General features: G+C 41.3%; 1 protein-coding gene and 1 non-coding gene across 2 annotated transcripts; both read right to left on the bottom strand.

The window, feature by feature from the left end:
* Nucleotides 1-1466: 1466 nt before the first annotated feature.
* On the bottom strand, nt 1467-24850 carry RNF149 (ring finger protein 149). Its single transcript, XM_042866707.1, is given in 10 exon segments — nt 1467-2093; nt 4821-6824; nt 7191-7386; nt 10056-10152; nt 10630-10712; nt 13500-13568; nt 16203-16453; nt 24130-24638; nt 24640-24691; nt 24694-24850. Coding segments are annotated over 9 exon segments (1473 nt in total). The 3' UTR covers nt 1467-2093; nt 4821-6765.
* Nucleotides 4458-4570, bottom strand: LOC122178444. The gene has a single exon (XR_006178336.1). It is a non-coding gene; the product is annotated as a small nucleolar RNA SNORD89 (small nucleolar RNA).
* Nucleotides 24851-26475: the final 1625 nt, after the last annotated feature.

Genomic DNA, 26475 nt, shown 5'->3' with positions numbered 1-26475 from the left:
ATACTGGTACTTATTGCCTGTGTCCAAAACTGCTCACAAATAGCTGAAGGCAGCCACTATCCAAATAATTAACTTCAATTCATATCCTTTCTTTGCTCTGTAAGGCCTTCTGAAAAGCAGATGCAACTTCCAATGAGGCATGTACTTCTCAGCAGGTAAGGGGAAGTCTGTCCTGATGTTTAGAATAAGATGAAAGGATAATTTTTAATGTTTATGATGGAAGCGTGTTGAGGTGCGAGCTGTAGGCTCAAAGCAATATACTCTCTTTTCCACGTTAATGAACCTTTCCAGAATAGAGGCTTGTATCATCAGTAGTTGAAGTACTACAACTTCATGCTTTTGAGAATGCTCTGCTGTGGAAAAAAAAAATGGCCCCTTTTCTTCTGTAAAAACTGAAAGTCATAAAGCCTGTTCTCACTTCAGAACTTGCACAGCCACTTGCTTTATGGCTACCAAAATTAAGATAACCTCCAGCTCATAGTATAGAGTCAGAGACAAAAGTGCTGGGGAAGGCAGGGAAAGGGTCAGCTAAAGTCTCATTTTAAATTCATGGTAAAATAATTGCTGATATTTAAGCCCTCAAATCTGAGGGGGAAAAAAATGAGAAGAGGGCTAGTCCTAATTTAACGCTGCTTGATAAACAAAAGCTGTTTTATAGTTACAGGATAGCCACAGTTATAATCTAAATCTGCTTGTCAGATTTTTATGAAGCAGAAGATTGATAATGTAAGATCAAGGCTTTTGGTGTTATCTGAGTACTGCCTGTTGCTAAATTCCTTGGATTGATGGGATTTTTCCAATCTCCTATTTTACACAACGTAATCTTTTTGTAAGATGTCCTGTAAGGAGTTCTCTCTAGGCACTGCAGGATTAGACTGCTATAGTTTAGTTTCTCAGAGTTAGGATGGCCAATTAAATTAGCATTTCTCTGTGCTGAGGTGCAGATGCTGGGCCCAATTTTATCCTTCCAGAAATTATGTTTTAAAACTCCCCTAACACAAACCCTGCATTTCATTTATTATTAGTAAACAGTGCAAAAATCTTTTTGAGCTGTTGTTTTGTGAAGGACTGGGCCCAATAGAAGGAATCCACGTTTAAGCAGGGGAGAAGTGTGAGGAAGGAGCAGCTAAAGCCTTACAAACTGACCACACTCCCCACTGCCCCCTGGTTGCTCAGAGCAGGGGGTGGAAGAATGGGGAGGAAGAATAGAAACAGGCTGAGAAGGGCAGGGGAAATGAGATGTTTTTGTTTTGCCTTTGTTTCCAGTTAGGAAAAAAAACTTCCCAAAGTCAAATCTGCTTTCTTTGCCTGTGACTGAGTGGAAAGGAATCTTCCCATATTATTTTCTTCCCCTCTTGTCCAGGAGAGGAAGCAAGAGAGCAACGTAGTGGGCCTTCAGCAACCAGCCAAGTTCAACCCACCACAGCTCTGTTTACACATGTAAAATAAAGAGAATGCTGAAGTTCTTCAGAACATTGCTTTTTGAAAGGTCTGTATAATTTATTACGGAATTTAGCTTTTAGCCATTAAGTTACATCAACAATGCATAACTTGACATTCTTATAGTTGTACACACACAGTGGGAAAACCAACAGTTTGGTGCTTAATCCAATCAATCAACGCAACCAAGTTAGTACAAGGCTACCATAAGAGCTGATTGTCAATAGTTGTTGACAAAGACCAGCAAGTTGAAGTGGTTATCTGCACTGTGTTTCTAGCAGAAGTGAATTCAAAGTTTTGGACTTCAGCTTCAAACTAATGACATGATGGAAACTCAAATTACTTTGCTGTTGTCAATTCAGAAGGATATGCTCATTTGAAAATACGGTATCATTACCGTGTTTCAGATGGTGAAAACTAGCTTCAGGTCCAATGGATGTAAAATGAACAGCTTCCAGGCAATGCATTCTTCACACAAACACATGCAATCGTAGAGATATTCTACTCTTTAAACTTTTTCAAATCGAGTTTTGCAATGCAGCAGGATATCCGAGGAGAGAGATTAGGACCCATACTGAACAAAAACAAAAGCCATCAGCTTGATTTGTGCATTTTTAATCGACGATTCCAATTCCCAAATCTTCATGTATCACCTGTGAGAGAAAAGAACAACTAGTAAAGATCAGCATCAAGGACAGAAGAATCAAAGAGGAGTTGCCCTGCCCTCCTCCTCCACCTCAATGGCTCATTCCCTTAGCCCAGCTCCAAACTTCATCTTGTTACACAGTAAACACATACACCTTCCTAGCTTGTCAAAATACCACTTGGATGGATTTATTTTTCTACCATTTAAGCTGAGTTAGCTTATCACACTCTTAAATTTGAATGCCAGAACTAAGTGAATAGTTGAAGCATAAAAGGAAAACTGGGAAAGGCCACCCTTCTGCTCCTGTATCAGCAAATTCAATTGGTTTGGGGCATCTTGTCAAGTCTCACCAAGACTGGTGACTGAAGTGAGACATGTGAAAGAGAACAGTCTCTCATCAAGCTGCCAACATCAAGAACACCATTCCCTCCAGGTTATCCTGATGAGATAATGACAGCTATCCCCCTCTACTACATTTCAGTTCCACCTCTCCTTGTAGTCAGTACTTCCTTAATAACCTCAGCATATTGTCCAGCACAGAAATGCTGCAGTCAGTACCTAGCTCTTTGGACTTCAGCTTCAGACTAAGGAAATAAATTCCAACCAAAGACACCCAACCTCTGACAACTACACACATGACCTCCCCACTCAGAAGACCATCAAGATCAAGCTCTTATAGCTCTTTTGAGCAAGAATTCCCAGTTTTACTGAACACTAGGATACTGATGTGTACCAAGGCCATGTATTTATGGCATAGCTGTACTTATTGATTCACAGTGCCCTCAACTTCAAAGTAATGACTGGTACTGCTAACAGCAGCTGTCTAGACTCGGCTAGACAAAAGAAGTTTGTTTTTATGGGGCAGTTACACCTTCAGCTCAATATGCTATTCTATTTATTGCCACAATCATAGGAAACCAACATTTTCGCTTCTGATGGAGCTTATCAAAACCTGTGTGTATATCCCACTTGTCTCAAGCACCCTCTGAAGCACAGGGATAGAAGGAGGACAGCCATCACCACACGCATGCTGGGCTTCTTTGCACCGCCTGCTACTGCCTTGCCTTAGAGAAAACCTAGAAAGCTGTGCAGAAAACCAGAAGACCACTCCTAAATCAATAAGAGGTCAAAAAAAGATACTTTGCATGCTTCCCTAAGGTTGTCGCAACAGTGTTTCCCTATGCCCAATTACATCCCTGAATAGGGAAGAAATTCCTTAAGCACAGTAAGAAGCCAGCTTTGGTAGGAATATAGAAGCACCCAGTTCATTAGGTAAGCAAGAGTTAAAAACATTCTCACTGTGAACAAACCATCCTGCAACTCCTCTGGCATGCCTTCTCTTAAGAATCTAGCATTGATTACTGGCAACAGGACAACAGTCACACACTCGGCAGTAGGGCCCAGCTGAAGGAGTTGCTGCTATCTAATCAAATACTACAGAGAACCTCATCCAAGCGTTGCTTGAAGCCCATTTTTGCTTAGAAGAATGCAGCCTTAATTAGAGGTAGGTAGTAGAAAAAAAAATCCAAATTGTCTTGTTAAACTGGTACCACTGGTAATTTAACTCACAGTTAAGATGCATTTAGATTTGAAATGTCTACAAGTTCATTTTTTTTCTTGCCAACAGGTCTAAGAGCTGAAGCTAAGCTTTGAAAAAATTGCTATTACATTTTTCTTCAATTTAGCATTAGTAAGATTCAGTCTCACTTTAAACATCAGCCCATTTGATACTTGTCTCCTTTCAAAATCTTTTGCACTTTACAAGTTTGCTCCCCAACAGTACCACTAGAAGTAATGAAATCATACTAATGAATGCCATCCCAATGAAATTTAACATCCTGTAAGAAGTACATTCCTTGGTCCTGCTAGGGATTTTCCCGTTTATTTACTTAACACTGCCCAGTGTGGCTGAGCATTTCATCCTGTTCACTTCATAATCACACCACATGGCTGCCTCCAGCCACTCTGGAAGGTTTCAAAGAAATGTAACAAAGGGACAGATCTCAGAGAAAAACCTCTGCATGTTTTAGGAAAAACATGCAGCTAGAATGAGAACCCACAATACATAGAGCATTAGCTCACACATTCGGCAGGAAATAGCCTCAACAGAGAGGCCGATTATAGATTCTACAAATGGTGGGGAAGGAAGTTAAAGGACATCTACCCTACCATAGGTAAAAATTACATATATATATAATCTGGGTACCTGTATTTACCCAGAGCTGCCTTCACCCACTTACTCTAAATGATCCGTTTCAGTTCTAACCATATGCTTCTAAGCCTCCTGGCTACTGCTTTAAGTTCCATAGACCGACTCTTTCCTGTTGTTTATTTTTACACTACCACTATTTTTGCTGAAGTACACAAGCTTTCTGAGGTCAGACAACATTCGCTTCGGACAACTTTGTCATTGTGCTTCCAAGGAGAGCAAACTGCTTTTTGGAGGCACTGCAATTCGGCCTTTTATTGTCATCATTCCTCAGCACTACAGCTGTGACAGACTACGCACAAAGACTCCTGTGACATTTTGCATGAAACAGGTATAGTGACATTAGCAGACGTGTTCCAGGAACCTTTAATATTTGTACACTTCACCATAGTAGTCAACACTTCAGATTTTTCTAAGCGCACTTGTCAATTTGCAGCTTCTCTACCCTTCCTTCCAGATTTCAGCTTCAATTCTAAACCAAAGCTTTTTGTTTTAGAGCTATTACTTAAAAATTTAAGTACTTACCATAATTCTCCCCTCCAGCATGAATACTGCACTGCAGATATCAGCAAGATACAATCCACAGATTAGCAAGACTTCTCTTGGTAATTCCTCTTGGTTCCTCCATGAGCTAGAGTTTAAACCCTCTCAACATTTACTAACAGAAACAATGTTCAATTTTGTGTTAAGGAAGAGGGAGAAGACTTAGTTTATAACGTTGAAGAGATAGTTGAAAAGGCAGTTCTGGAAATGTTGATAGGCTTCTTTTGGAGACAAATGTCCCTATACATTGTCTGTTTTAATTGTGGGCTGTTTTTTTTATTTGTTCAGTTTCGGAGATGCTTGGTCAGTCATATTCCATTCTCATGTGCTTCTTGTAAGATAAAGGCATCACAAAAACTTGCACCTGCTGGTGACATCAGAACTACAACCTGACAATTTTCCAGTAAACCTAAAAATTACACTCCTACAAGGAAGAGGCAGATTATTGTCAATAAGCAAGCATTAACAGGAACATTTTGAAGTAAATTTAGGATGAAACATCTGCTCTGCGAAGTAGAAGTTCAGACTGTATTTCCCCAGATGAAATCTCTCATTTCTGGAACATTCATTCTAAACTTAAGAAAAGTTATTGCTTCTATTGAAGCTCAATGTAAGTTAGAAAAAGAATTGCATATTTTCATAAAAACATTCCAAATGTACATTTTAAAAACTAAATGCATTCTGAAACAAATGTCTGGTAACAGACACCGTTTTAAGCAACCTGTAAGACCAGCTTTACCCAAAATTAAGGAACATAGCACATTTATAACATGACAATGCTAAAATCCTAAGCGATTCATTTATACCCTTATTAAGTAGTGTTTTAAATATACATATTCCTTTACAAAACAGCTTAGCAATTCCCTATACCGCTTAAGAGTACATAAATATAAGAGGTCATACTGGGAGATGTCAGGGTTTATATTTACTCTCGGATGCTTCAGGTTTCACAGGTGTTTGACTATAAGGCACAGTACTGCTAATCTGAAAGAAAGGGATGAAAGGTGGTGACAAACCCAGTCAAAACCCCCTATTATGGAATCTCCAGGAGAAGAATTCTAGCATCTCTACACAAAGAAAAGGTGTTTGTAGGTCCTAAGAAACAGTTTCAATTTGCACATAAAGATGGGAGCAGGAATAAGAAGGAATTAAGTCTTATAAACAGACTAATAAACACGTTTTAGCTATAGTTAGCCCTTTACCTCTGTTCTACTGAGTTTAAGATTGGAAGAGGTAATCAGTGTGCATATACCTAAATAAGTCTACATGCTCAGCACGTGAAGACCACTTAGCACAACCTATTGCTGCCAAATTCAGTATAAAAAGCTAGTGAGACAGAGTCCCCTTTTGCTCTCAGTGGAACACGTTACAAGATCAAATTATTATTTATTATATGTACAGAAAGTTGCAACTACTAATTTTTTCATCCAAGCGGATATGTAATATACCCATTAAGTTCATTCCTTCAAAGACTAGATTGTGCCTTCTTTTTTAACAATGTCCATCTCCAATTACAACAGAACTTTCAAAACATTCTAATCGTTGTAGTCTTGTAAGTGTTCTCCATATATACATGCTGAACATGAGTAGTGCTTCCAAAATATTTATCCTTTAGACATTCTACATTGTCTCGCTGCCTCGTCTTCATCTTGTTACAGCCCTCTGAAACACAATGACATTGTAATAATGCTTACAGAAAAAGGGTTATTGCATCTTTTTATAGGATGAGACATCCAGAGGAAGTTTTATAAAATCCTCTTGCGTACAAAATTTTTAGTTATTAGCCCTTTTGGAACACCAGCTAGAAAAGTTTGAAAGGTAAAATAATTTACATTGTTATTTTTCCATTAACCAGACAAAAGTTCATACTACTTAAATAAAAAATAGTTCTTCGACAACCTATCCAAGGTATCTTCCATGACGCAGCTCAGTGGGAATTTCCATTAGATAGATGTTCTCCATGCCGGTTATTACTGACGTCCACATCTAGAAGTCAGAAACCAGAAGAAAATTTGTTTCTAGATTCATCTTCTAAATTGCTTTATCTAAATTCTGGCAACAAGTAGTCATGTATATGTAAGGTTCAAAATGCTCCACATAAGTAAACAGGTGTTTTGGGAAGACTGTATCTCTTCCCTCCCCAAACAATTTTTTTCCGATCTTGACAGGACTCCCTCATGATCTACCTGCCTCTGTTTTCTGAACATCAGTACAAGCACCACTCAATCTGCTCTGCAGTGCAATACTAAGACTACTAACATCATTTGGAGACCTTCCAGAGATCATTTGGCATATTTCAGTGCCAATAATGGCACCACGGATTATGAAGTGATAAGCTGAATTATTACTTACCAAGTAATGCTGTGGTTTCACCTGCATCCTCTTTTAAACTGGTACACTGCAATACAGATTCACTGGTGGAGGAAGCTGACAGTTCGCTTACTTCATTTCTCTCATCTTCTTGTAAAGCAATACTCAGACTTCCAACTGACACACTGCCACTTATTGATTCAGGTATTGGAACTTCTAGTGCATCTTCAGGGTCCCCCTTCAAAATTAAAATACATTAATTGACACTTTGGTCAACCATTACACATCAACATTCTTCCATATTATCACTTCATATCTTCACCTTATTGGAAAAAATGACTTTTCTCAGCTAGTGTTGCCTATAAGCTCACAGGTATAGTATTTAGCAGTGTCTACTTCAAATGTCAATGGCAGATCCCAAAAAAACCTCAGAAAACCAAGAGTGGTGGCAATGGCAGGAGTCAACCCATGCAGCTGGAGTATGTCAACACTTAAGCAATAGTATTGATGCAGTCTATTGATGCAGTATTGATGCAGTCTACGTGCACACTCAGCATGTATGAAGTCCTCGCTGAGCAAACCTACTGATTATGCAGAAGATGATATAAACTGCTGTTTTTTCACAATAGTAGTTTGGCGAGGTGCAAATTTTCTTTTCTTAAACTGGAGTAAACAAAGTTTGACATAGGAAAGCTTCTCTCCACCTCTTCCTCCAGCCTAACTTTAAATGCTGGTCTGAAAAAACAGAAATAATGCCAGCTCCTTACATTGCAGGAATAAAACTTGCAATGTGAGCAAAGGAACTTTTTAATCTGGGGGGAAACATAAGCTACTTCTCATAACTTTTAGGATGGATCCAAGTCCTACATATGCAATTCTGTTCCTAAAATTGAACCTTAAGCTATTGGTATTAACACAATCAGACTACTTGAATAAACAAGTACAGTGCAGCAGAAGTAGCTCTCCTGCAGGCTACAGAATTATCATTTTCCCCCTGCTCAAAAAATTAGCAAAGGAGGCCTGTCTTAAGAAATCCTATGCTGTTCCTTCCTTTGCTCTTAGAACACCACACTTTATAGCATGCTGGATTTTAATAAGCTGTAGAACAATTACATTTGAACACAAGTTGAGACACGTGACACTAAACTCCAAAGGGTGTGAGCGTCAGGGAAAAGACCAGTGACTGTTTTCAAAGCTTCAGCAGCTAAATAAGCACTGAAGATTCAACAATGCTCGCCTAAACCAGAAAGTCAGACATGCTGAACTCTCATTTTTCATAAGAAGTAGTAACGAGTCCACTAAGTACACAATTTACAAAACACAAAGTAAGTAACAGGACTTCCTGTCTTCTTTCTACCATAAGCATTTAAATATACGGAAGCATCTGAAGTGTTTACCAAAAAACTGAATTCAGCCTTCAAGCTCTTAGCATTCCTCAAGAAACTTCTGTAATAAGGCTGTACCTTCAAATCTGTTGTTACAAGTCAGCAAGCACCCTACTGAAAGAGCTGCCTTGCTCTTCACACTTCTTTGCTCATATTAGCAAAACATTTACACATTTGCTCTGTGTATCAGAATGGACAACCTGGATGAGGCTGAAGACCAAGCTAGAAAAAAAAATAGCTGAATGATATCTCACACTACTAATTCCAGCACAACTTGGATGGCTGAGAAGATATTTTCTCCATTCCACAGAAAAGAGAACTGGGCTTCTGTGTTTAATACAACTTCATTCAACCTGCTTCCAATATTTTTAACCAACAAGCAGAGTCATTAATCCTCTTGGTTAGCATTGGTATCAGTACCTCCTGCAACAGTAGGAATTCAAGGAATAGGAGTGTTCTGAAATGTTTCAGCTTTGAGACCGTATACGAAAGGATATAACCTTTCACATACAACATGAGTTATGTCAATATCAAGACTTGAAAACAAGCAAGAAGCAAGCTGTTAACAATAGTAATGTAGTTATTTCATGTGAGAAGATTGCAACTCCTAGATAAAGCCTTACGTGCTATACAGAACCACCATAATTTGGTGTATATGTACACATAGAATGTAATATGTATATATACACACACACTGCATAGCAGGAGTATTGCCATCCTTCACAAAACACAGAAGTCAGTCAACCGTAAACCTGCTAAGTCTCTGTAACAAAATAAGAGAGAAGCTAGTCATAACGCAGACCTAGCCAATGAAAGGAATGCCCCTGAATCCAAGGAACACCCCTGCTTGCTGAGGGTCTCTGCAGATCAGTAGAAGAGAAAAGGTACATTCGTGTCTAAGGCATCTTAATGGAACTCAAGACTATTTACCAGCAATGACCAAGTAACCTACCGCGTGTGTCTTCATCTCTCTTTTCTGGTGCTGTCAGGAAGAAATGAGAGCACATCATTTTCTCTATTTAACCAATTTCCAATCAATGTCTTTAGGAAGGTTCTCAGTAGTGCCTCATTTACAGGGATAAAATACTGGGTATATGTGGAATTATATATAAATGTGCTCAAATATATGAAAGTTATACTAAATTTACTTCGAATTGCAGTTCTCAACAAGATTGAAAACATACATGAAATCTATTGAATTAAGTTAGTTTTTGGTAGCTTGAGCAAATTGCCTCATTTTTGCTTCAACTTCATTACTATTGTCAGCTGATGGCAGGAAAAAAAAAAAAAAAGATCACCACAATGTACACAGAGGGTTCATAAACAGTTCAATATTCTGTTTAAGCTCCTACCCACAAAATTCCCTTTTTTTTTTTTTCCCATATTCTCATTCGCTCTTGTATCTGTGCTCAGCTTCTCCAGCTAGTGAAGTAGTAACTGTTCTCATTCTGAACAGTTACATGAAGGCTTGCTCAATGCATTACACTTCTTTCTTGAAGATTAAAACAAGCATGCAACATACCCAGTATCCCAAAGCTTTGATAACATCCAGTTTACACATCGGACAAGTTCGGTGATCCAAAAGCCAAGGGTCAATGCACGTTCTATGGAAGATGTGTCTGGTAAAAAAAAAATACCCTTTAGAACTTATTATGAAAACCACATGTTACTTCTTCAAAAGATATGCAAGGCACTGCCTTGACAGGTAATCCAACTCCTCTGTAACCCTGACATTTCAGTACTGCTTAATATACTAGGACAAACGTAACCATAAGCTCTGGAAGCATCTTTTCCAGGTATGTTAACCTAAAATAAAAGGCAGCACTAACTACAAAGACATCCCTGAAGTATCATTTCAACTGAGTACAATTCAAACTTACAGTTCTATTTCATTTTTACACTTCTCCCAATTGTTTCTTTCCCTCCCATATGTATGAAACTCTACATTGTTTCCCAGTGCCCTTCTATGTGCAACAGGCCATAGGAATGGCAGGATTTCAGCTCTGATAGCAGTTTCAGGAGTCTCCAAAAGGTTTGTCAATTTTTGGTTAGGTAAAATACAGCACAAGGAGAAAAGAACAACAATGTTAACTTACTTGCATGGCAGAATTCGGACAGTGTCTTTCAGTTTGTAGTTCTCAATGCACACAGCACAGTTTTCCACATCAACATCTAGACCCTAAAGACGGTAACATTTAAATGCATTGCATCCACGTCATCACAGAACAAACTTCTGAGTTCCCATAAAAGGTGGTATAAGTTAGCTTAGCAAATAAAAACACATCCCTCATTTAATTCTAGATGAGCTGATTTGATCAAGTGATACCAAATACCAAAAGCCAGGCCCCTAACTCAAGAGTTTCTAATTGAAATAGCTATATATGGTATGCTAAGCTATCTGTTAGACCTCAAACACTGGCTAGGAGATTGGCTCCCATGAACAACATACAAAAAACACAACAATCTAGAAATTTTTTTAAAAAGTCAGCATAAATGAGCGTCCAGTCTAATTTTTAACTGATCCAAGACTTGCAAGAGATTAAGCAGAGAGTGGTCCTTGAGGGTAAATACTGTGAACCATCTTTTTCCGTATATACTTTTCTTCTACCACATCTAATATACATACTTTGGAGGCCAAAGGAGGAGAAGTAAAATTTTATAATGATTTTTAAGTCTCTCCTCCAAGCTTACAGCATAACGAGTTCATATAGGATTCCCCCCCATCCCTACTTTTTTTAGGGGTTATTTAAATTTTCTTAACAGGTCTTATTGCCTCCTTGAAGCCTTACTTATGGTTATAGTAGGTACAATAAATACCTCCTGACAAGAGAAATAATTCAGTGTTAATTGAGTTGTTTAAAAATAAGTATTAGAAGAACACACAGTGGGCCAACTCCTTTCATCCTCCACTGAAATATTTCACATTTACTGCTGACTGAAACAGTTAAAAATTACCACAAACATTCAAATGAATTAGTATGACAAGGAAACTCAACTTCAAGGCAAAGTTTCTCCCTCCTTTACATGCTATTACTTTACATGATGTCTCAAATTCCCAATTTTTTATTTATTTTAATATAAGCAGTTTAGGATAAATATTTTCCTATCATAGAAGTTTTTTCTTGTTCTATACAAGAGACAAAACCCAAGCATGCAGCACATGACCAAATGAGTGTCCATTTCGCAATAATCCCATAAGCTTCTCAGGAAAGATCTACACGATAGCAAACAATTTTAAAAGGTTGACCTATTTTTAGTTAAATATCTCAACTACAAAAGAAGTGACAATAAAAAAAACTGTACTTTGTCACAATAAGCAGAATAATTGCACTCTTTCTGTCATAAGGACAGAATGAATGGAAATATATGAATGGTACCATTTTTCTTTAGAGGAGGCAAGGCCGTGTTTTTAGATAAATTCACATTAGTTCAAAGGTACATCTGCACCACTAAGTTACCAAAATTTGCTGGTAGTTGGGTGACTCAAAACAATTGGTAAGATATGGTTCCCCAAGCAGAAAACCTTTATTTTAGATATTTTTATCTAATTTCATCCTTTGCTTGATCAATGCGCCACTAATAGCTGCTATGAGCAGACTGCACAAGAACTTTGTTAAATCCCCCTATTTCATTTACTTTGCTTACAGATACATTAATAGGAATGAACTGATACACTGTAAAATCTCCCCTTTCTATAGGCTGATTGAGAATCATTGAGAATCAGCTTAAAAGCAATTAACAGCTCCATTGTGGTCCTCATGATAAGAGTTTACCATGACTCCTCTACATCCATTTCTTTCCACGCAGATGCTACACTTTGACACTACTTCATGTAAGTTGTTATACAGTTCTATATTTCCTTCTTTCTAACTTCACTTTGTGAGGAATATGCACATTCCCCATTCCAAGCTTGGCAGATTACTTTTTGATTTACAATTTAGTTCAAAGCAAGAAATACTTTAAAGTACTAAACTAAAGTACTCAATGTACAAGAGGTAAAAAAAATAATAATAATAATAAGGCAGGCTCTGTGACTGTTTTAACCTCAAGCTAGTTTGCTATACAAAGGACACGCTTTCCGTAGCGTATAACTTAAACTAAACAGCATCAGTTGCACCACATCTTTTGAAGTTCTTAAGCACCCTTTTTCACCTTAATTTTATTCATGAATTTAAAGAAAATTCTTGTTTTCATCTCTAAACAAGTCAGTCCTTAAGTAAAAGCTGATCAAATAAAACAAATAAGGCTAGGAAAGAAATGTCTGTATGCTAGCAGAAATCTTCTCAGAAGTTAATTTAGCTTTTAGATTCACAGCTGCCTGAAGCTAAATTGTTTCTTTCAAAACGTCTTTTTTTTCCTACCTCATATTTGTTCTATGAGTTATTAGTTTAGGCCTTAAGCTGGTAAAATTGACTTTTTGAAAGCTATACTGAATTTTTAGAATCGCTTATTCTAGTGGAATTGTTTTAGCTTCTTACATTTGTACTTGAAGTCTTTATAGCTCATGTATCATATGCTGAAAAAGTTGAAGTGAGCGTTTTGCTTTTCAAAGCTTTTTAGGTTTGTAAGGCCCTCTGAAAAATAAATTGGGATGTTCTCTTAAACAAAAAGCTTATATCAGCTACACAAACTATGCAACCAATAGTCCTAGGAAGAATTTTGCAATCTACCTGTTGATGCTTTCAAGTACTTCTAAGATCAATGTTACCTCATCTTTACAGTACTATCAGCCCTTTCTTGTCCTCTGTAACTAGATACAAAGTGCAACAAACCAGCCTTATGTTTCAGAAGCAGTTGAATTTTGACTCTTCAATCTTAAAATTGGTCTTCTAGCAAAGGCAATGAAATTAGCCTAAAATTGTAAGAATCTCACCGCAGTTATTTTGAGATAATTTCAGACTAAATTCCAATAAGGCATTATGACACATTTCAAATCATTCATCAAAAACCAAAGCCACCAAGTTACCTTGTCTCCACGTTTCACAGTATGCAGTTGAAGCTGGCTGATTGCTTTCTTGGTCTCTTTCCTATGTCCCTTGAATAAAGATGTGAAGCATTAGCATAGACTTGAGCTTTAAGAGACGCATTTCAAAGCTCTTAAACATCTTCCACATGGATTACTAAACCTCCTGAATGCATCAGAATATTAAACTCTGGCCAGATAATTTATTTACAAAGTACTTCCAGCCAGCAGAGGCAGAAGAACTACGAGTCTTGCATTCTTGGGGCACAATAGTAAACATTATCTATAGGCATACCGCTCTAACAATGGCCTGAGCTGGCACTGAACTAAGCAGATCAAACAGACATACAGTCTTGTACAGTAGCTGCCTGCATTAAGGGCCTTCCCACACAGGAAAATTGAAGTTAATTTATGCTTTAGAGCTGCAACAACAGAATTAACCAGACCTTCTTGTTAGGCCAAGCAATGAGCAAGCAGGCTGTAGGTTTTACACAAGCTTGAGAGTAGGTGGAATCCTGCTGAGTAGCCTACAGCTGGCTACCAGGTCAAAAGGCTGCTTGTAGCTATTCATGCCTTCCCTTGTTAAACACTGTCTAACACATTATCCAAAGCTTTACACTGAAAGGACACATTATGCAAAGGAGACAACAAGAAAGGCTTCACAGACATGAGACAAAATACTGGACTCCTATACAGTAACAGCCCTAATTATGCTTAGAGGGGAAGCAAGCAAATAAAGCAGTACTGTATTCTAAGACAAAGACATAGCTACTGCTAGAAACTGAACGTTCCCAATTAAGAGTTTGATCAACCTAGCAAGAACTCCCACTGATGAAATATAATAATAATAATAAAAAAAAAAAGCAGCTTTTCTCTTAATGATGTCACAACTTATATCTTTATATGAACTTGAAGTACCTTTCTTCTCCCCTCTCGAGTAATCACAGAATGGCTTGGTTTGGCAAGAGATCCCAAGGATCATCACGTTCCAACCCCCATGATAGAAAGTAGTCTGAAACTTCCCCTACACTGCACTTAACCAGCAGCAGTTTCTTCCACCTTCTGTACCAGCTCAAGTTTCCTGCACTGGCCTGCTTCATGTCCAGCAGCAAGAAGCTGTTCAAAGATTTACTGCTAAACTGATATTAGAATGTGTCACAAGACAGCCTTCCACAACCTCACTGAGCAGCTGCAGAATAGCTTGCTTTATACCGTGTCATAATTAACTTCAAAGTTTTAATTGTGCTGAAGTCAATAAGCCAAACAAATAAGATTCAGGTCACGTTTCCAAATTTCTCTCAAGATTTCTAACACTATATTTTGACCAACGATATTCAAAACATCTCACAGCTTCAGTTTCGTAAATCAGTTTTCAACAGTCGCTATAAAAGCAGAAGATCTGGGGAACATGGCATAACAGTCCAACACTAGATAATTCCATTTCATTAAAAAGCATTTAGATGACAAACTGTTTATGGTACGTATTTTTGGGAAGCATCCCATTCAATCTAAAATCTACAAATACAAAGCATTTAATTTCCCTCTAGGGTGAACTGTCCTAAGGTACACGCAGGCAGGAAGAAACGGCTTTCTTAACTTAAAAGTTAGAACAAAAATGCACTCCTTTTTCTCTAAGTACTTCATAAGAAAATACTTTTCTTAGAATTTACATTCTGAGAATATTTTCAAGGCTTAAATGTTTGAAAAGAAAAAGGAAAAGAAGACTACAGGGAATCAATACTTCATGACTTCATGTAGACTGCAAGTTTAACTAATACAGGAACATAGAAAGGGCAAAGCAGAACAGAAGTCATTCCTTCCTGACCTCTCCTGTTCTCCCATCATGCTCTCCACTTCTAACAGTCCCACTGAGCACAATCACACACAATATGTGCTCCTTCCAAAGCACTGCTATTCACAGCAGGTTTTGTAAGGCATTAGAACCAAAAATTTTAGCTCTAATTATTCTGTCTTAAAAATAAGAATTACTATGGTCTCCTTCTTCATTAAAAAAAATATTCTGGTTAGTAAAGTTAATACCTTCAGAATGAAAATTACATAAGAATGAAAATGACATCCACCCTTTTAACATTAAAAATTAACTTAGGTGACAAATAACACAAGAAACTGCCTTCATTTATTTTTTAATGATTGGCTAAATTAATTTCCCACTACTTCATACTGGTTTCCATAATTAAAACTGTCCAAGCATATAGTGCTAACTAGCAAACTGTTTATTAGCCTCACTAATCATCACTGAATACTCTTGGAGGGCTATAAGAAAGAAGGGGACAGACTCTATAGCAGGAATTGTTGTGACAGTACAAGGGAAAAAAGATTTCAAACTAGACTAGAGGAGATTTAGATTGAATAGAAGCGATTTTATTGATTTATGTCTTACAATAAGGGTGGGCAGGCACTGGATCAAGTTGTTCAGAGATGTGGTGGAAGTCCTGTCCTTGTCAAAGTCAGGCTGGACAGGGCTCTGAGCAACATGATCTAGCTCTTAAGTATTGCAGTTTGTTGTAGGAGAGTTGGCTTAGATGACCTTTAAGGGTCCCTTCCAACTCAAACAACCGTACAATTCTATGACAATATAGTAACAAGATGGAACAGATCTTTAAAAACGCTTCAATAAAACACGGGAAGTTAGGCAACTGATCTGACAGAAGACTGCAAGTACTTGTAAGCTGCATCTCCAATTACCTGGTTTCCAAACTGTGATCCTGTGTACAGGAAACGCTGGATATAGTAAAAGATCAGCCAAGCAAGCGATATAATCATCATGGTGATGAAGGCAATGGCAACAAACACAACCGACTGACCGCTGATGTATTCCTGCACGTGACGCGTGCCAACGCCAATGGTCATTCTTACTGGAATGCCTCTTCGTACTGGCTCCAATATCTCTATTCCTTTCGGATAACCAACCATTATCACCACTGTATTTCCTGTTCCTGTTAGAGGGGGGGGAAAAAAAAATTAAGTAGAAATTTTGGCATTCTGGCTTGACAGTAATTTGGGCCTCTTCAATTAAGAGCAGGGAGTAAAATTACAGGAAAGTGTCCTCATTTTTTCAAGTACAGCAGAACTTACATGAAGTTTAATAATAGAGAACCCTTTACTTACATTATGAAACTCAAGTGGGAGATATTTAGAAGTTTGCACTACTAGATGTATTAAAAGCACACTTTACTTTTATCAAGGCCCTACACTCCTCATTCCACCCAGCAAGAGGAGGTGTAGATGCCATGCAAAAAGCTGGCAAGCGATAAAGATATTATCTTGAATTTGCTAAGGTTCTAATATACAACTCAAGAACAGTTGGCCTTCGTTAACGTAGGAACTTGAACTGCAGCTGTAGACAGAATGTAAACTACCACAAAAAAAGAAACATTCAGTTAAGTTTGAATTGGAATTGACAGCACAATTAGACTGCACACAAGACAATAACAAAAAGACTGGATAATTAATATTCAATTACATTATTCAATACTAAGTATTCACAATCTAAAAGGACATCAAGGTGAGAACTTGTCAAGAAATACTTTTGGACTCTTCTGGAAGCATGCAACAAAAATATGTATTTTCTTAAATACTAAAACTCAAAAGCATCCCATGCATATGGAAGAGAAAGCACCTAATTAAAGAAAAAAAAAAAAAGCACCATATTGCAGCCAAACAAGCTAAGATACTGTCAAGATCAAATTGCATGAACAAAGACTCCTTGTGACTAGGGTTTTACTCAGTTTCGTCTGGAAGTGATTCCAGTATTGTCTCAAAATCTGATCAGTATTACAAAACAAATGGAAATCAAATATACTTGTTATGAATGTCACCTTTTCACTGGTCCATGCTGTTTTTATTTGAATAGTTCTTACTATACGCCCTTGGTAAATTACAGCTTTCTAGTTTGCCTTGTACTCCTGACTCTGAGAAAAATCAAAACAAAGCTTGATCCAAGGAAAAAGTCATGGAATAAAGAATAGAATTTCCCCAGCTGAAAATAAGAAATTGTAATATCACAGCTACCCTTTCAGATTCACAACTTCACTGACTTGCTACTTGCAGTGAAGCCTCCCCGCTGAAGATGTAAAGCCTTTTCCATTCCCAATTGCATTAGTGGCACTAGTGGCAAGTCATGTTAAAAGAAACTGTCGCTTAATGTATGACATTATGTTCAGTGGGATTCTGAAAACTTGGAAAACCGTTTTGGACTTACCTACTGCCTATTACCATGCAGAGTTATTTGCCTTAAATATTTCAGACATCTTCCAGCTGAGACCATTCTTACTGAGACACCCACTCAACCTTGCCACCTCAGTAACACTTCAAGGGGAATGGGCTCACAGTGCACTTCTGCAGGCAGCAGCTTCCAAACCCTCCCCAGAAGGTGTGATGGGCAGCTGTGGATGAAAAGTCGCAGGTTCCCAAGCACAAGCTGAATAACCCTCCTGTCTGAATGCCAGGTAAGCTTTTCCAGCTCCACCTTATGCAACCACCCCACTGTTCACCTACCGTAAGAACTACTACACCCATCAGCTGCTTCCAGACCTGGCAAAAGAGCAGCATTTCCAAATAGGGCTGGGTTTCTCAAAGGCCTGAGAAAAAGGTGCTGCTGGAGCAAGGCCCAGCTTATGTCCCTGCTTAGCCATTCCGCATTTGCTCACCAGAAGCTATCTGCCCAGCCAGCATTCACCTAGCTCCCAGCGTGTGCTGTCTCGCGTACTGGGTGTATTCAGGAGATGCAGAGCAGTGAAATTTAAGACAAATAGGGCAAATCCATGAGCAACTTGCTCCCTAATTAGCTCTACTCACCAACAGTGTGATTATTCACACAATACCGCAGATCCAAGCACACTCAGAGTTGTGCAACAATTATTATTTTCCTCCCTGAACTAGCGCAAAAGCATTACCAGAGAAACTAATGAATCCTGTAGAGAAGATCGCACGATACTCTCCTTGCTTTCTGACCTCGCACTGCATCACTAAGTTACCAAGAAAAGAACATATTAAGTTAAAAATGTATCCCACATAACCAAGAACCATTCTCTGCAAGCCTTCATCTCCTGATTTAGGTATATGGTTAATTAATTGCAAGAATTCACAAATACCAGGATGGGTGGCACCAGCATTCATGTATTTTCACTCTGACTTGAAGAATAGAAGGCTGGAAGCAGCCTAGATTTTTCAACCGACACAGACTTCCTCTTCAAGCCCAAAATCTGCACTCAATTTAAACATGCTACATAGACCTCTGCACAGTTTCTCTCTCACACACACACTTGAATACCCCACAGCTCTTAGCAATGCCTATATCTGTAGTGTCACTGGCATGGCCAAGTAGCAGGCAGTTATTTACTTGAATTGGAAAGCAGGGTATTTCTGCACGACTGCTAGGTACTGTGACAGCTTCCAGTTTTAAAACTAATGTAACTACTGCAAATTTTATTAAATGTCCATTAAAAGCATTTTAGCAGCTTTAAAGACTTGGTGAGGAGCCTGCTAAGATGCACGCAGTTAAACATGATGACCTCGAAGGTCATGAGACGTAAGGAAGAACAAAAAAAAAAAAAAAAAAACCAAGATCCACTATTACAGAAGCAATCCCAGAGAGACATTGCCCTGAGCAGCCTGCAAGACTGAGGACTTTAACTCATTCCTCACTCTAATTTTAGGCTTCTGTTCTGAAACGCATAATTCAAAGACAAATGGTGTTGAGTCATTCCATCAGCTTCAACTGCAACACAACTCAAACCTGAAAAAAAAAAAAAAAAAATCACACTTTTAAAAACCTCAAAGTCACATATGCTTGTTGGGAGCACATTTTGCTGGCTTTGCTATTCTATACTTGTTTCTACTTCTGCAATCACCAACCACATTTTTACCCCATTACAATAAACCTGGATTATTTGTAAGATTTGCTTCATGCTTCAGCAGTCAGGCAGATTTGGAATCTGGTGTGTGCTTTTCTAACCATTATCATCTCAACTGAGTGCTGGGAAATCCTTAGGATACCTGAAAATAAGGACAGAATCACAGAAACACCAAGGTTGTAAAAGACCTACAACATCATCCAGTCCAACCACCCACCTATCACCAATAGTTCTCACTAAACCACGTCTCTCAACACAAACTCCAACCATTCCTTGAATACCTCCAGGGTCGGTGACTCCACCACCTCCCTGGGCAGCCCATTCCAGTGCTTACAGAATCACAATGTACATGTTTGAAACTCTGTGGAGATGAAGGTATGTACCCTGCTACTGAGCCAAGGTCAGTTCTACTGCATATATTGTTACAGCCATATCGTTACAGCCTCCTCTTGCAGATGGCAGCCAGCACTCTCCTCACAAGGAGATAGAAGCCCCTTGATTACACACAGCCTACACAAACACCCTTATTCCCATTCATGAACACACACAACGTAAAATCATCTTCCATCATCCAGAAACCAACCACAGTCATACTCAGTTTCTGTCCTCATGAGAAATGTCTGAAGGCTCTCAAGGTTTGAGGGAGCTGAGCCCTTAGAGCTAATTAAAATATCTTACTTACATTGCCACAATTAACACTGAATATGTTCTGCTCCTGGCAGCAAAACAAAGTCTCTGATCTTTGCCAGTGCCATTTACAGCAGCAATCAGATGACAAGCTTTTCCCCAATCACCCAACCCCACCTCATCTCCCCAGATGCTAGGTTTGTGTGTTGTCACATGCCTCAAGAAGCAGGTATACAATCAGAAGAGTCAAGTAGCCAAGCAACTAATATAGGCTCAAGTCCCTCTTTCCACATGGGCTTCCAACATGCATGTACTTTTACACACAGAATAACACAAGCATCTTGAAATTACTTTTGTTTCTTTTGAAACAACTTAGCAGCCCAACACAACAGCTGTTGTCCAGGTTAAGTAAGCCCCTGATTTCAGTTCTGTCCTTTCAGTAAAACAGTACTAAAGCCTTCAGTAGTGAGCAGTGTTAACACAGAGCATTCTCAAGTGGTACATAACTTAAGTATCACTCAGGTCTGTGAAAGAAAAGTGGCAAAGAGTTGAAGTACATGCCAAAATAATCCTAACTCTGCCCCTTGGGAGCTGGCAGGAGCTTTTAGAATTGTCAGTACAAAATCATTCACACCTATTTTGTTCAATGTAGCTGCGTAAAAAACACGTCAATGAACAAAAGAATTAGCTGGGTGTATTTTGGCAAAGCCTCATTAAAAATAAGTTACATAAAGAAAACTGTCTTAAGTGTATGATTTCAGCTACGACCCAAGCTTCCCTGAAATCCACAAGCCACGTACTGAAGCTCCATTCCAGACTCATCTTAAACTACTGCAGCTGGTCCCCATTCCTCCATACAATAGTACAGCTGTCAAGCAGAGCAATACTTCATATATTACTCCTATTTATATTCTGATCAGGATCCTACAATCATAGTTTGAGAGAGTATTCACAAATGGCTGGATGCCCAGCATAAAGTATCATTCTCTTCACTTCCCTATTTCCAGGCCTGCGCACACAGAGCACACCCCAGCTCATTGGTCTACTCCCTACAATTCTCTACACCTTGACAATCCAGACTCCTCCCCAACCCAACCTCTCCCAGATAGTATTTATATACTGTATTTATTTTCCTTTCAGAAAGGAATTTTAAACCTTTGCATTACATTAAGTTCCCCCCCCCCCCCTCCAAAATAAACAGAGTTCAAAACACCTGCGAACTCTTGTATTTCTGTGAACCTGAAGATGGAGTTTAGACCATTCAGATACACTAACTGAAGGATTGAGAACTCCTTGAATCATCCAAGCAAAACAAATGCTTTCCACTGGAAAAAAATGCTCCACAGCCACACGTGAAAGTGGTTTCACTACTACTTCCCTCAGGGAGACAAGACATGCAACATTCTAAAGAACTTAACTCAGAGAGAGGCCTGAAACATAGGAGACATCAGTAAAAAGCTGTATCTGAAGAACCTTCTTTTGCAGAAAGGAACAGGCCTACAAGGCTAAGTGCTCAAACTCCTGGCTGTGATGCTCCAAAACTACTGAAATCCCTGCTCACTGCATTCTTGTGACGCATGTAGGGCACCCATAAAGCAAACAACTAATCTGCAGATTATTTGGAATTTTTGTCTTTAGTCAAATGCTTTGACACCAGCTAGCACAAATCACTTCTTGGCCTCACCAACAATCTTTTTACACAAGCTGGAGTAAGCCTAAAAACAGGCAACTGCCACCACCACGTGCACAAGAAATGTTAAAGGCAGGGATTTTTAGAAGAATGGAAAAAAATGAACCTTAGAGATTGGAACGTCCCCCACTTATCACCTGCATAGTATTCAGGCTTGAACGCACATTTATTGGCTAGAATAACTACTCTGTCTTGCATCTTTTCCAGTGCCACAGCTGCAAATCCACCAAGTGGATGTTCTTCATATACGTGCAACTCCACTCCTTACATACAGCACTACAGATTTCTCATAGCGTTCTGTGCACTCTGCTCACAAGTAGGATTTTCCTCATATGTCACCTCACAAATCTGTCCAGAGGAATGGAAAACTCACATCTGCAATAAAATACTTTTATATTCCACGTTCTCCCTTGTCCCATTTTTCTTAAAGCAACACAAAGCCTGGAACACCAACAATAATTCTTCCCTATATTCCCAGAAGAACGCACTGAAAATTTCAGTAGCTATTTCAAACATTTACATGTTTAAAAGTTCCCACTGTGAAGCAAAAATCTGTTACTCAGAGATAGTGTTTATATTGTAATACAGCACATCCCCATGCTGTCCTGACAATCTTGAGGTCCAGCCTGCATTTGTGAAATCACAGTAAGTACAAATGTGTAACTGTATATAACTACACTAAAGCCTATTCTTTACACAGACAGAGCTTTTATCAGCAAAATTCCAACAGATTACAAAGAGAAATGTTAATGGAATGGCAGCAGTCAGGGAGCATTTGTTTTCATATTGCTGACAGATGCAACTATACTAGCAAGTCAACACAAGGTCTTCCACTGCACAAAGATGACAGGAAAAAAAAAAGAAATAAGCAAGATAAGAAAGATTTCACAGGAAAAAAAAATATTCATAAGAGGCTATGACGGTGCATGAAGTGGAATGCAAGAAATTATCACAGGACAAAACAAACCTGTACTTATCAACCAAAGTGACAGCAAGAATAAAAGAAAAATGAGCAAAGAACAAAACAGATGCAAAAGAAAGAACCTTTACTGCTACACAGGACCTAAATCAGAAGCCCACCTTACCTTGCAGCCCTTCTCTTTCACAGCAGGTAAAGAATGGTTTGGAGCACAAGTCTCAAGGGGAGCAGCTGAAGGAACTGGTATTGTTCAGACTGGAGAGGAGAAAGCTAAGGAGAGACCTTATCACAGTCTACAATGATGTGAAAGGAGGTTGTGGTGAGGTGGGGGTCAGCCTCTTCTCTCAGGCAGCAGCAATAGGACAAGAGGGAATGGCCTCAAGTTGCACCATGAGAGGCTCAGGTTGGACATTAGGAAAAATTTACTGTCAGAAAGAGCAGTGAGGCAGTGGCACAGGCTGCCCAGGGAGGTGGTACAGTCACCGACCCTGGAGGTGTTCAATAAATGACTGGATGTGGCACTGAGGGATGTGGTCAGTGGGCATGGTGGGGGTGGGCTGCTGCTTGGACTAGAGGATCTTAGAGGTCTTTTCCAGCCTTAATGATTCCATGGCCTACTTAAGCATGCAGCAGGCAAGAAGGAACAGTGATCACAGTCCTAGCTGTGCCAGCAGGAGCTACCCTTCCCCCAGTATGCTGTGAGGCAATTTTCAGCTTCCACAGTCAAGTAACACTGTTTTCTGCAGAAACACCTTACAGTTCTACTTCAACCAAATCCCTGGTCCTCCCTCTCCTCACCACCAGAAGGACAGCCTGGCCACTAACCAACTCATCACACCAGAAACACGTCACTGATATTTTGGCATGATTTGCTTCACCTATCTTCCTCAAGACCCTCCAGTTCCTGTGAAGCCTACAAACGCTAACAGATTTTTATAGGAGAGCTTCGAGGATCTTCTCCTTTTGCTCAAGCATTTGATCTTGTCACATCTGTTAAGCCAGCACTGCACTCTGGGCACAGGTCGAGCCGCGGCTGCAGCATCCATCCCAGCTCTGACATCTGCAGACAGCACGGCTCCTTTCCGTAGGCTAAAGATAAGCGCGCTCAGACAAGCCAACTCAACGTTTTTCTCTAGGTATCAGTTTTTTCACCTCATCCCCAAGCTGGAAGCACGTTCTCCCAGCTTTACCTTCCTCCCAGCCCTCACAGACCCGCACAGGAGAGGACGACGAGCAGAGCAGAGCCGGCCCCAGCCGCTCTCCTCACAGAGCCGCGGCTGTGCACACCGAGGCAGCGCGGCGCCCTGAGGCGTTCGGCACAGCCCAGCTGCCCCGGCTGCCGCACGCCTGCCGCGAGGTGCGGGCTAACAGAACCCCAAGCAAGCCTTGCCCTCAGCAGCGATTTAAGGGACGGAGCGAAGGAGGCTACGACCGGCTCTTCGCGGCGTCACCGCGAGGGCCGCTTCCCCAATCGCCTGCCCGCCGTCCCTCACACAAAGCCGCCGCCTCCTCCCCGCTCACCGAGGTGGGACATGGAGACGGTGCTGTTCCCGAAACGGGCCTCGTTGTAGATGACCACGGCCGTCGCCCGCTTCCTGGCCGCGTTGGTGATCTTGTCCTTGAACGTGCAGCCGCCGCGGGCCACCAGCGCGATCCACGGCGGCGGGTCTCCGTCGGGCGCCGGGCGGCCGCCGGCGGGCAGCGGCACGTCGTAGTCAGTGTCGGCGGCGCAGCCCTCCATGTGGCGGGGCGAGGCGCCTCGGGGGATGCCCACGTGGCCCTGCGCGCCCTCCTTGGGCGAGCTGTCCCCGTAGCGGCCGCTCTCCGTGTTGCCCCGCACCGTGCGGTTGCTGAGCGGCTCCACGTAGCTCGTGCTCACCCACGCCGTGTACCACTCCAGCGCCCGGGCTCCCTGCCCGCCCGGCGCCCCCAGCGCCACCAGCGCCGCCGCCACCAGCGCCAGCCGGGCGCGCCGCACCATGGCCCGGCCGCCGCCGCCACGCCGGGACGGCTCAACGGGACGCAGTGCAGGAGAGACGAAAGAACGAAGACGAGGAGAAAATACAAAGGGAGGCCCCCGCTCTCGCCTCGCTCGGCCCCGCACCCGGCTCCGGCTCTGGCCCCGCCGCTGCCGCGCAGGTGAGCCCTCCCGCTGCCCGCTCCCCGCCCCGGGCGGAGCCGAGCCGCCGGCGCCGCTAATGGCGAGGCGGAGGCCGGGCCTGCCGCCCGCGCACGCGCCCATCCGCCCCGCCCCGGGGGATGCCGGGAGGGCACCGCCCACCCCGGGAACGGCGGCTGGGAGGGGGCGCCTCGGTTCCGACCTCCGCGCTTCGCTCGGCTGGGCTCGGATCGGCTGGGCTCGGGCTGCCTCGGTCTTCAGTCCGCTCCCCGGGTCAGCCGTGGGGAGGTCTCAGGGCGGAGGAGCGTCCCGTGCTGATAGCTGCCCCTGTAGCCGTACGCGTGCCATCGCCCCGCACCAGCAGGTCCTCCAGTGTTGTTTTCCCTTGGCCCTAGCCGGAGATAACTATTTTTAAAATTAAGTCCGGTCAGTCGAGCCCAGTGGTACATGCGTGAATGGAATGAGTCATCGCCTCCACCCTTTTCCTCACCCACGTTCGAGGGTAGAATAAGCGTCCTCCCTAGGGAGAGGCGGCCTGCGGGGCAGGAAGCGGGGAGGGACGGCAGCAGGTACGGTTGGAGGCTGCCAGAAATAGAGCGCGGTGTGTGGCAGGGCAGGGGAGAGGAAGCCAGTCGCTAAAACTAAAAGTTGAGATAAGAGAGGCATTTGAGCCTCCTTCGTCACAGTAGCACGTTTTTGGGAACAGTGACTCCACCACCGCCTTGGGCAGACTGCTGGATATTCCAGGTTGGATATTGTGAAACATCTCTTCTCAAAAGGAGCAGTGAGGCAGTGGCACAGGCTGCCCAGGGAGGTGGTACAGTCACCGTCCCTGGAGGTGTTCCAGAACCGTGTGGATGTGACACTGAGGGACGTGAGCATGGTGGCAGTGAGCATGGTGGGGACGGGCTGCTGGTTGGACTGGGTGATCTGAGAGGTCTTTTCCAGCCTTAATTAAGCCTTCTATGAAGGCTTCTGCGTACTTTTGCAGCTACTGAAATGGATCAGCTTTTCATCAGCCTTTTTGAACAATCTCATCGTTTGATTTTCCTTGAAAGGTCAACAGTCGTTGCGTCATCACAGTTAGCTACATGCACTGTCCATCAACACTGACAGATCTCTGTAGAGTCTTCTTCCTAATTGTGACTGTAGATCTGGCAGTGCCTGGCCTACTTTCTGAGGAGGATGTACTCAGACAAAGGCCTTGAGCTCAGTAAGCCCTTGGTGCCAGCAGGACTGCTTTGCGCTGTCAGCATCAAGGCCATTGTGCTCCACGTTCTGGCTCACAGTTGGTAAAATAAATCCAGTAAAAAAAAAAAAAAAAAAAAAATTAAACCCTAAACTATTCTTTAAAGTAACTCAAGCATTCTCCCCAAATACTTGGCAGTATAGTTTTGGGACTCTCTCCAAAAGCACTGAGTATTGTGAGAACAAGATCAAAGGAACAAAGTCAAGATGACAGCCAGGGCAGATCTATGGAGTGCAGTAAGGGGCTGTGGAGAAGAAATCTGAACAGCAAGAGTAGTTAATGAAGGAAAAAATACAGGAAAACGCTGGAGGATATTAAATGGTACATGGTGAATGGAGTTAGTGGCAGAGCAGAGGAGGTAGAGGGTAGATGGTGTTGAAGAACAGCAAGCAACAGAATTTTGAAGGAGCCAGAAGGTGTTTGGCAAAAAGCAGATTGAAAAAAGAGTATTTTTAATGAACCCAAAACTGTAGTTCAAGTGAGAATTTTTTTTGAAAAA

Source organism: Lagopus leucura, unplaced genomic scaffold (genome assembly GCF_019238085.1).
Source record: "Lagopus leucura isolate 7727_CA_CO unplaced genomic scaffold, USGS_WTPT01 Super-Scaffold_100001, whole genome shotgun sequence".
Lineage (NCBI taxonomy): Eukaryota > Metazoa > Chordata > Aves > Galliformes > Phasianidae > Lagopus > Lagopus leucura.
This window is presented reverse-complemented; position numbering and strand designations above follow the sequence as displayed.